Raw genomic sequence first — 11,725 nt, 5'->3', positions numbered from 1 at the left:
AAGCGGGCATCAGAGCCGCCCCACATTTGCCACGGGACTATGCCTAGATCGGTAAAACTATAGGAATTCATTTTGTGTTTTAAACGGCAGCCGCAGCTTAAACCCACAGAACTCAGCAGCTGCTGGTCCGCTCATGTGACCGGGAGATGGGAGCCAGAGGATAGATCACATTCACACTAGGCCAGACACTAACCATGACTCATAGACCGAAACTCCGGAGCTAATTAATATGGAAACCCATCTCCTAATCAAATCAAGAGACTGACTGAAACACACCCATATTCATTAATACAGAACCATCCTGACACAAAGGACAGGCATCCATCAGACAGGAACGAATAGACTAATACACACCAGCACCCCAAGGGGAACAAAGGGGGTGCTAGCCCCCAGCCCTCACAGAGAGAGACAAGCAGATAGTACCCGGACCCGTTTACATAATCCAATTAGCACCCTATTGTGTGTACACCGCAATTCTCCGGGGACGGCAGGAAACCCACCATTTGCACCTACTCCAGCGATGATGGGGAACTATCATCCCATTCATACTCAAAATCCTCACATCCTGACAAAGAAAGGTATATAATGTGTAGCAGCGCGCGGGAACAGCAGAACAGCCGAGATTCGGACCTGTATCAATAAACATTACCGATTGTTGAACCGCACTCTGGGCTCGGATTGATATCATTTTATCTGCGCTAACAATTGGGGGCTCGTCCTGGATAACGACGGCTGCTGGATCCCTGCGACGGCACTGGGTGAGTCACTTTACTCTTTTACTTCTCGCGTAAAAATCTCCCAGTGCCCCGCAAGGGACTTCACTGCCGGCCGTTATCTGAACCTGTGAACAGAGTGAGTCCGGCAGTCGTGTAACGGTAGAGTATTCTTTAAAAGTGTGTGTGTGAGTGATCCTTCGTGGGTGGGCGATTGGGGTCGCGGAACACTAGTAAATGTGTGCGTGATTATTATTATTGTCGTTATTTGTTAATGTGCTACTGTGACTGACGAACTATCCTTGGACCGACGACTTTAGGTACGAGACCCCGACAGATTGACTCCCCCTGTTGAAAAACCGACCAAACAAGCCTTCCTGGTTGACCTCTGCAGTGGGAGATAGGGGACCCCATTGTACGTTGAGCCGTTTTAGCGCCTTCCTTGCGTACACAGTAGAGGCTGGGAGGTCTACGCGCGCTACAAGAAGGGAAGTCCTCCAAACCAGCCCGAGATGCAGAGCCTCTGGGCCAAGCGACGGTTACGCGCTCTGCCCATTGACTTCGCGGTCCCAAGGTGTTGGCCTCTGCAGGATCAGGCGCGGTTAGGTCTGAGTTCACGCCCCCCCGCCCTTGCACTCGGGCCCCTGGTTCACGCCCAGTGTTCGTGGGGTACACACGGCCGCTGAATGTCAGGCGGTGAGAGAGAGACTCACGGAAACCCGGGGTCGCGCGCTCAGGAATCTGTAACTATCCCCACCCCTGCCCAGGTTGACCCGCGGGGCTAGGGTTTGACTTACAAGGAGTGGGCACCCCGACTGGGAGATTAATAAGCTAGTGCCAGTGACATCCCTTAGCACGCCTGCTAGCTTTTTTTTAGTTTAGCTTCTGTCAAGTTACACCCACTGCGCCCCTACCATGGATGGAAGCGCGGCTGAAGACCTAGATTGGGGGCCGGAGGGTTCCCTTACCCGTTTTATAGCCGACGAGAATAAAAAAGTTATTAAGGCTATGCTTCGCTCAGGCTGGCGACCCGCCGACTCGCTGGATGTACAGCGCGAGTGGTGGGCCCGCCAGAAGAAAGATAGGTACGAGAAAGCTTGCATCCTGGTGCTACAGGCACACGTTAGGCTTGCTGGCAAGGTTCAGCTTTATGTCCAAGACATGAAAAAGCAGGCCACAGAGCACCTAGAAGCCCAGGCGCTTGCTGCCCGTACGGTTTGACCGACCTTATCTGATGCGCCCAGCGCCCCGCCGTCCCCCACCTGGGACTGGGAGGGGCTCACGGACAATCCGGACCCCCGGGAATCGCGCACGGGCTATGCCCATGCAGCCCCGGTGAAAGTTGAATATACCCCCGGGGGAGGGGAGAGGGGACGGGCCACGACCCTTGCCCATAACCCCCGTCTTAAGATGACCTATGTCTCCCTAACCCCGGGCGACACCATGAAACTTCTGGACAGGCTCCACGCCCTTAAGCCTCGGCACAATAACGCTGAATTTTGGCAGAGGCTTAGGGAGATGCAGATGGCGGCATGGTGGCACAGTGGTTAGCACTGCTGCCTCACAGCGCCAGAGACCCGGGTTCAATTCCTGACTCAGGCGACTGACTGTGTGGAGTTTGCACATTCTCCCTGTGTCAGCGTGGGTTTCCTCCGGGTGCTCCGGTTTCCTCCTACAGTCCAAAGAGGTGCAGGTCAGGTGAATTGGCCATGCTAAATTGCCCTTGGTATTAGGTAAGGGGTACATGTAAGGGTATGGGTGGGTTGCGCTTCGGCGGATTGGTGTGGACTTGTTGGGCCGAAGGGCCTGTTTCCATACTGTAATGTAATCTAATAATCTAATCGAAAGTAATGTAATTTAATAAAAGAAAATCTGCCACAACCTTCACAATAGGGACGTGGCCGGCCTGGTCCGGACCAAACTCCCGGAGAACCTGTGGGTCCTGGTGCACTGACCTCAGCGACAGCCGTCAAGAACAGGAGGTTGCCCTCGCTGACTTCAAGGCTGATGTCAGCGAGGCGCTCGGCCATACACCGGTCGACTGGAACACCATTGTGGGTATCAGGAACATGGGGTCCGCAAGTTTGAGGCGTTCCGAGCACACAGCGGGGTTCCCGACGCTGATAGGCAGAACCCCGCATTCGTCCAATTATACAAAGATGGCCTGAGCCCTGCACACCAGGCAGTCCTACGGACGGGCCTGGTGCCTTATGTCACCTTTGCAGAGCTTGAGAACTGGGCCATGTCTCTTGACAACCAAGCGGCGCCCGCCGTTGCGGCAGTTTCGACGGACGAACTGGACGTTTGCTTCCGCTGCAAACGGATGGGGCACCGCAAAGCCCAATGCCCTCTCTCTTTCCGACGCCCTTGGGGTCCGGGTCCGAAGGGGGGCCAGCCACCTTCACAGCCGCACTCCTCGCGCCCCCACGACCAGGATCGCCCCAGACAAGGGGTCAACAGCGACCCCAGCCCCCACAAACCCCACAAACCCCGCAGCCCAAGCCCAAAACCCACCACCCCCGACTGGGATCAACTCAGTCAGGACCAGCTGCTCGAGCTTTTACAGCTGCTCGCCCGACACAAAGACTGAGTAGCGTCGTCCCCCGTCCCAGGAGCCGACCCCCGTATCTGGGTTTCCGCATCGCTAGGGGGTCGCCGATGCAAGATTTTGATTGATACGGGGGCGTCGGTCTCCCTCACCGACCTCGACATTCCCTCAACCCACCACTCCATTTCCATTAAAGGGGTTGGGGGAAGCTCGGTTATTGCACGCCGAAGCGAGGCCGTCCTCCTAGAGGTAGACAACATTTTACTCCCCGTGCATTTCTGGGTTTGCCCAAACTCGGAGGGGACGATTATGGGTATCGGCCTCCTGGGCGAACTGGGGGCGGTGATGGACGCGTTCCACCGCCGCCTCCTATGGACATCCCGCAAATTTCACAAGAGCACCCACGAGGGTAGATGGGTGCCCACTAAATCCGTCGCTGCACTTGCCCCCAGTGTGCCCATCGCCCGGGACTTGGCCAAGGACGGTGCCTTCGTCTGACAACTAGTTCGGAGGTGTGGGCCGCGAGCAAGCAGGACTGCGGCCTCGTCCGCTCCCCTCCTGAGCGGATACCCGGTCTCATACACGCCCCGCACTGACAAAACCCGATTAAACCTGAGGCGCTGCGCGCCACTGAGGCAATCGCAGGGCTGGGTGGACGTTCTGCCCTGCATACTGACGCGCTTAAGGGCCACCCCAGGCCGCTCCAGTGGCCTCACTCCCTTCAAGCTCATGACGGGGAGGGCCATGCGACTACCAGAGAACGTCATGGTCCGGGGGGAAGACATGGCCCCCCTGAGGGACAGGGTGACGTGCTATATCAGGCAGCTGGACACGCAGCTGCGGGCCCTGAGACAAACTGTGCGCGAGCAGCAGGACATTAGGGACCAGACAAAACTGCAACCGCATCCGCCCGCCCAACCCCTTCCCGGCGTTGGGGACAAAGTCCTGGTCAGGGCCGCCCCCGACCGGCCCGGCTTCGCCCCCCCGGTGGCTGAGACCGCACAAAATCATCCTCACCAGCGACACTTGCGCCTGTGTTGACATGAAAGGAAAGGGCAGATGGAAACACTGGTCCCAGATTAAACCCTACCCTTAAACCCCGACCGGACAGACAACCCCCCCCCCCCCCCCACCCTTTGACGTGACTCTAACCGCCTCCTTTTTCTCCTTACAGCGCGATGGGCAGACCGGTCCGGGGGGCCTGCTCCCACACACACTAACCCTACACCCTTGGTAAGGGTGCCCCTCTCTCTCTCTCTCCCTCTCTTCCCACAGATCATGCTTCACCAGTGCACCGCTGTCCTCCCTGCTCTCCTCTTCGCCCTACGACTAGTGCCTTCCTTCCCCGAGATACATGACAACTTCTACCGCCACGGTGTTTCCTTCAATGCGTCTGACGCCATCTGTATTCCTGCAAGGGACAAGCCCGACAAGATCGACGCGTTCTACAACGCCTGGCTGGAGGTCCTCGCGGGCGTACAGACACTCTGTTTATTCTGCACGTCGGAGTGCGACCCGCGTCCGACCTGCCTCCGGCGTGCTGAGGCGATGGACTTGGGGGGTTGCATGTTCGGGACAATGTGTGCCATGCCGGAGGACCTCGCCTCTGCCCAGGCCTTTGATGCTTTTACTTTACGGGATCTGTCTGTATGCGGGTATTATGCACCCACCAATGCCGCGGTAATCTCCTTGTATTTGTGCTTTCCACCTGCCCCAACCACACCACCCCCGACCACGACTCCCGAGATATTGCCGTGCCCCTCTCTGGGACCGGGGCCCGCGGGGGGACTGGTATTGTGGGATGAGGGAGAGGCCCTTTATGACAACGTCCGACACGAGGTCATACCTGTGCTGGTCAATATATCCGGGTACCGGACTATTGCACAGCACAGGTACGCAACCTATATGCCATGATGGGGAAGGAAGTTATAGAGAGGGCCATAGACGCCATGGGGGCAACCCACTACTGGACCGACATACATAACACACACACACAACGACACAGATGGGACATAGTCAACGATGCTCTCACAGGACTCAACACGGGGACATCCGTAGTAAACTCCCTAGACATCTAGGACCTTAACGAAAAGGTCGAGCAACTAAAAGGGGTAGTGACGGACCTGCTACAGAGGGCTCTCACAAATCAGGCAGACCAGGCACTCCTGGGGGAAGAGGGAGCATACATCCAGCTCGACGGCATTGTAGTCCTGGAGACACACGCCCACACCATTAACCGCCTTATAGACCAGGAAAGAGAAAACACGGCCCATATCCACGAGGGGCAGCTGTGCCATGCGTATGGCCTGTGGATGGTAGCCCAGATCCAGCATAATCTTGACCAGGTCCAAAGCGAGGAGGTGCCCGACTGGATCGACAGCGCCAAACTGGCCTCACTCGCGGGGCGCTCAGGGCCGCTCGACAGCCGGACTCTGAAGGGTATGGCCAGAGTATACCCAGTGATGCCCGACTTTGAGGTCAGTGAGGCAACAGGAGTCGGGATTGTCCTCCTGATCCCCGTGGTCACCCCAGGGTCTGAGCCATTTCCCCTGTTTCACATTGAGAACATCGGAGTCATATGGGAAAACGCTTCCCTCAAATATCGATTAGCTCACCACACAGCCATATTTCGAAACGGCGCTGTGTACAGGGTGCCGCTTACAGGCTGCAAGCGGCGGGGGGCAATTACCATCTGCCCTCACCCCTTAAACTGCCATCCTTACCTGGCCTGGCCTACCTGTGACTCCAGACCCACAGCAATGTGGTTGATACGTAAACTACTGTCCGGGCAATTAGGGATGGGTAATAAATGCTGCCCAGGCTGAGGTACCCTCAACCCATGAATGAATAAAAACAAACTTACTTCCGGTGTACAAGATATTGCCTTCACCCATCGGTTCTGTCTTGTTTTTGATTATAAAGGAACTCCCAAAGATCTTTGGGTGTTTTTGTCTGACCTGCTGTGCCACCTTTACCTGTATTTTTCAGAAACACGCGGCGAGTAACTTATCTCCGTACAGTTAGAGGCTAAAGAACAAAATCCTTCTTAAGCCTCAAATAGACATGTTCGAGTGCTCTCACAAAACCGTGAGCTGGATTGGAAACATTTACATGGATCTCCTGGCTATCAGCTCAGTCCAGATATTCTCTGCATTGCTTAATTCTGTGATTCTGTTCTGTAAGAGACCTAATGCACGTCTCAACCTCTCTCCAACATTCAGGCTGCAAGCGGGCATCAGAACCGCCCCGCATTTGCCACGGGACTATGCCTACATCGGTAAAACTATAGGAATTCATTTTGTGTTTTAAACGGCAGCCGCAGCTTAAACCCACAGAACTCAGCAGCTGCCGGTCCGCCCACGTGACAGGGAGATGGGAGCCAGAGGATAGATCAAATCCACACTCGGCCAGACACTAACCATGACTCATAGACCGAAACTCCGGAGCTAATTAATATGGAAACCCATCTCCTAATCAAATCAAGAGACTGACTGAAACACACCCATATTCATTAATACAGAACCATCCTGACACAAAGGACAGGCATCCATCAGACAGGAACGAATAGACTAATACACACCAGCACCCCAAGGGAACAAAGGGGGTGCTAGCCCCCAGCCCTCACAGAGAGAGACAAGCAGATAGTACCCGGACCCGTTTACATAATCCAATTAGCACCCTATTGTGTGTACACTGCAATTCTCCTGGGACGGCAGGAAACCCACCATTTCCACCTACTCCAGCGATGATGGGGAACTATCATCCCATTCATACTCAAAATCCTCACATCCTGACAAAGAAAGGTATATAATGTGTAGCAGCGCGCGGGAACAGCAGAACAGCCGAGATTCGGACCTCAGTTGGTCTCTGCCAGTGTTACTGTATCAATAAACATTACCGATTGTTGAACCGCACTCTGGGCTCGGACTGATATCATTTCATCCGCGCTAACATATGGAATGAGCTGTCAGAGGAAGTGATGGAGTCTGGTACAATTACAGCATTTAAAAGGTATCTGATGGGTATATAAATAGGAGGGGTTTGGAGGGTTATGGACCAGGTGCTGGCAAATGGGACTAGATTAATTAAGCATATCTGGTTGGCATGGACAAGTTGGACCAAAGAGTCTATTTCTGTACTTACATCTCTATGAGTCCTTCGAGGTTGGCCTGGTTGATGTTGCTGGGCACAATGAATCGGGCCTCAGGGAATTTTATCTCTAGAGCATTTGTGGCAGTGCAAATCATGTCTAGAGCATCTTTCACATCTGCATTGGATGGAATGTAGAAAGCTGTCAGGATGGCAGAGGTGAACTCTCATTGTAGATCGCAGGGACGGCATTTTGCTGGAAGGTATTCTAGGTCCGGGGTAGCAATGGCTTGTCAGGTCACTATGTCTGAGCACCAGGTGGCGTTAATCAGGAAGCATACCCACCACCTTTCGCCTTGCTCGAGGATGCCATGCATTCCATGCAGCGTATGGAGAACCCGTCAGCTTGTATGGTGTAGTTGGGAATAGCAGGCTGAGCCATTTTTCCGTGAGTGAGCCTCTCAGCTCCCGCTGGAAGGTAAATCTGGATCTGAGTTCATCCAGTTTATTTCCAATAGCCTGGACATTTGCTAATAGAATGCTGGGGAGAGGCGTCTTGAAACTGTTGTTTTAACCTCATCTTCGGGCCAGCACATGTTCTCCAATTTCCTTGTAGGTTTCCTGCACCTGGACAGGGTCAGTTATGCAAGTCTCCTGCTCCAGAAGATAAGTGAGTCCAATCTGGTCAGGCTGAGCCTCCCCAGGGGCTGGAGGTCACAAGGTTGTAGGTCAGATCCAGGTTGGTCTGGTCTGCTCTGGGGCTAGCCCCGGTGGTGGACTTTCTATTCTTCAGCAGTCCCAGGTTCTGATGGAGCGAGTCTTCACTTCCCACAGGTTAGTGTTGGGATTGATCAGACCAAGCTTCCACTGATTCTGGTAGACATGGGATCAGGGGCCAGCCTTAGGACAGTTGGGGCATCACTAAGACTGCGCTGCTACTGGTCTCAGGTCAGTCGGGCTTCCACTGGGTCGAGGAGCTGTCGGGGCTGATTCCATTGGCGGCATGGTGGCTCAGTAGTTAGCACTGCTGCCTCACAGCGCCAGAGACCCGGGTTCAATTTCTGCCTCAGGCAACTGTCTGTGTGGAGTTTGCACATTCTCCCCATGTCTGCATGGGTTTCCTCTGAGTGCTCTGGTTTCCTCCCACAGTCCAAAAATGTGCAGGTTAGGTGAATTGGCCATGCTAAATTGCCTGTAGTGTTAGGTGAAGGGGTAAATGTAGGGGAATGGGTCTGGGTGGGTTGCGCTTCGGTGGGTTGGTGTATACTTGTTGGGCCAAAGGGCCTGTTTTCACACTGTAAGTAATCTAACCTAATCATTCCGGGTCGTGGTCAGCTCACTGTGCCTCTTGGATTGGGTTGGTGTTTTCATAGGTGGAATCCTGCAAATTGTTTTACTGCCTTGCCAAAGAAGACTTTGGTAATGATACACTTGTGGCACAGTGCCTAGAGAGCCCTGGCCTGTGTGACTGTCCTGCACAGGCATAGGTGCACATACAATTTCCTCAGCCTGACGTGGTGCAACATGGCACCTCGAAGGATACTTCCTTGGTGTCTGACTGTCACTCCTCCTTCCTGTTGGTTATAGGCCACCTCTCACACTTTTGAGGTAATGGGACACATGGAGTGAAGTTCCCTATTGCTGAGCTACTGATCGAAACCGTGCTAAATGAAAATTTGGAGATACCGGCGTTGGACTGGGGTGTACAAAGTTAAAAATCACCTAACACCAGGTTATCGTCCAAAAGGTTAAATCGGAAGCACTAGCTTTTGGAGTGCTGCTCCTTCAACCACCTGAATTAAACCTGTTGGACTATAATCTGGTGTTGTGTGATTTTGACTTTGTGCTAAATCAAGTGATGCAGTGAAGGCGCAATTGATGGCTACTGATAGTTTTGGGGATTTCGTCACCGTGGTGGATGTATTCAAGTCCATGGAGGCAGGTGTAGTGGAATGAGTATCTGGATTAATGGTGCTGAAAGAGCACAGCAGTTCAGGCAGGATCCAAGGAGCAGTAAAATCGGCGTTTCGGGCAAAAGCCCTTCATCAGGAATAAAGGCAGAGAGCCTGAAGGGTAGAGAGATAAGTGAGAGGAGGGTGGGGTGGGGAGAAAGTAGCATAGAGTACAATAGGTTGAGTGGGGGAAGGGATGAAGGTGATAGGTCAGGGAGGAGGGTGGAGTGGATAGGTGGAAAAGAAGACAGGCAGGTAGGACAAGTCATGGGGATAGTGCAGAGCTGAAAGTTTGGAACTGGGGTGAGGTGGGGGAAGGGGAAATGAGGAAACTGTTGAAGTCCACATTGATGCCCTGGAAGATGAGGTGTTCTTCCTCCAGGCGTCTGGTGGTGAGGGAGCGGCGGTGAAGGAGGCGCAGGACCTCCATGTCCTCGGCAGAGTGGGAGGGGGAGTTGAAATGTTGGGCCATGGGGTGATGTGGTTGATTGGTGCGGGTGTCCCGGAGATGTTCCCTAAATCGCTCTGCTAGGGGGCGTCCAGTCTCCCCAATGTAGAGGAGACCGCATTGGGAGCAACGGATATAATAAATGATATTAGTGGATGTGCAGGTAAAACTTTGATGGATGTGGAAGGTTCCTGTAGAGCCTTGGATGGAGGTGAGGGAGGAGGTGTGGGCGCAGGTTTTGCAATTCCTGCGGTGGCAGGGGAAGGTTCCAGGATGGGAGGGTGGGTTGTAGGGGGGCGTGGACCTGACCAGGTAGTCACGGAGTGAACGGTCTTTGCGGAAGGTGGAAAGGGTTGCGGAGGGAAATATACCCCTGGTGGTGGAGTCCATTTGGAGGTGACGGAAATGTCGGCGGATGATTTGGTTTATGCGGAGGTTTGTAGGGTGGAAGGTGAGCACCAGGGGCGTTCTGTCCTTGTTACGGTTGGAGGGGTGGGGTCTGAGGGCGGATGTGCAGGATGTGGACGAGATGCGTTGGAGGGCATCTTTAACCACGTGGGAAGGGAAATTGCGGTCTCTCAAGGAGGAGGACATCTGGTGTGTTCTGTGGTGGAACTGGTCCTCCCTGGGAGCAGATACGGTGGAGGCGGAGGAATTGGGAATACGGGTTGGCATTTTTGCAGGAGGTAGGGTGGGAAGAGGTGTAATCCAGGCAGCTGTGGGAGTCAGTAGGTTTGTAAAAATGTCGGTGTCAAGTCGGTCATCATTAACGGAGATGGAGAGGTCCAGGAAGGGAAGGGAGTCCCACCACATTCTATTGTGGTGGCACCACAGCCTGTCTCAGAGATAGAAAAGTCATGGAACCTGGACTCAGGTTAATCCAGTATTTTGGATGGGCCCAAACTTGGAGACCCCAGTGAGAGTATTTGGAGTAGTGTGTGCTGTTTTGATTGTCACATTACCAGGAGGAGGTGGAAGCTTTGGAAAGAGTGCATAGAAGGTTCACCATGATGTTGCCTGGTCTCGAGGGTATTAGTTATGGGGAAAGGTTAAAAATACTAGGATTGTTTCCATTGGAAAGATGGCAGCCCAGAGGAGACGTCGTCAAGATCCACTAAATTGTGAGAGGAATGGATAGGGTGGTTAGTCAGAGCTTTTTCCTGCATTGATGCTTCAATTACAAGGGAACACGGTTTCAAGGTTAGAGGGGGAAAGTTTAAGGGAAATGTGCGAGGGACGTTTTTCACACAGAGATGGTTGGAACTTGGAACACATTGTCAAATGAGGTGTGGAAGCAGGCACATTGGTGACATCTAAGAGACATCTGGATGGTTACATGAAGAGGGAGGGAATAGAGGAATACATATCGAATAAGGGCAGAAAATTTGTTTTTTTAGTTTAGTTAGGGCATGATGATTGGCACAGGCTTGGAGAGCTGAAGGGCCTGTTCCTGTGCTATACTTCTCTGTGTTATTTGTTCTGCCCATAGCTCGAATCCTCCATCTTTGTAAATCTTTTCTGAACCCTCTTCAATTTAACAATATCCTTCCTACAGCAGGGTAACTAGAACTGTATACAGTACTCCAAAAGTGGCCTCACCAATATCCTGTACAATCACAACATGATGTCCCAAATTCTCTACTTAATGGTCTGAGCAATGAAGGCAACCTTCTTCATCATCCTGTTTATCTGTGACACAACTTGCAAGGAACTATATACCTGAACCCCTAGGTCTCTCTCTCTCTCTGTTCTGCCAGGTGTTGGCGGACAGGTGGTTGGAGTTTCAGTAGGAGATTACTTGGGGAATAGTGATCATACTTTCGTAAGTTTTAGAATACTCATGGACAAAGATGAGAGTGGTCCTAAAGGAAGTGTGCTAAATTGTGGGAAGGCCAACTATTGCAAAATTTGGCAGGATCTGGGGAATGTAGATTGGGAGCAGTTGTTTTAGGGTAATTCCACATTAGATATGTGG

At 53.0% G+C, this 11,725-nt stretch overlaps 2 protein-coding genes across 2 annotated transcripts in view; both read left to right on the top strand.

The window, feature by feature from the left end:
- Positions 1 to 730: 730 nt before the first annotated feature.
- Positions 731 to 5,871, top strand: LOC122554000. The gene is made up of 2 exons (XM_043698488.1): positions 731 to 758; positions 4,537 to 5,871. The coding sequence occupies exon 2, from the start codon at positions 4,540 to 4,542 to the stop codon at positions 5,173 to 5,175; it is 636 nt and encodes a 211-aa protein (XP_043554423.1). The 5' UTR covers positions 731 to 758; positions 4,537 to 4,539; the 3' UTR covers positions 5,176 to 5,871.
- Positions 5,574 to 11,725, top strand: part of LOC122554027 (zinc finger protein 271-like) — an 83,292-nt gene continuing 77,140 nt past the window's right edge. The window contains exon 1 of the mRNA XM_043698514.1: positions 5,574 to 5,700. Coding sequence (XP_043554449.1) covers positions 5,574 to 5,700 — 127 coding nt within the window. The remainder of the gene's footprint in view (positions 5,701 to 11,725) is intronic.

This window comes from Chiloscyllium plagiosum, chromosome 10 (genome assembly GCF_004010195.1).
Source record: "Chiloscyllium plagiosum isolate BGI_BamShark_2017 chromosome 10, ASM401019v2, whole genome shotgun sequence".
NCBI lineage: Eukaryota > Metazoa > Chordata > Chondrichthyes > Orectolobiformes > Hemiscylliidae > Chiloscyllium > Chiloscyllium plagiosum.
This window is presented reverse-complemented; position numbering and strand designations above follow the sequence as displayed.

Coding starts and splice junctions, on each gene's coding strand:
- LOC122554000 (XM_043698488.1), top strand. CDS start 4,540: ATGCTTCACCAGTGCACCGCTGTCCTCCCTGCTCTCCTCTTCGCCCTA.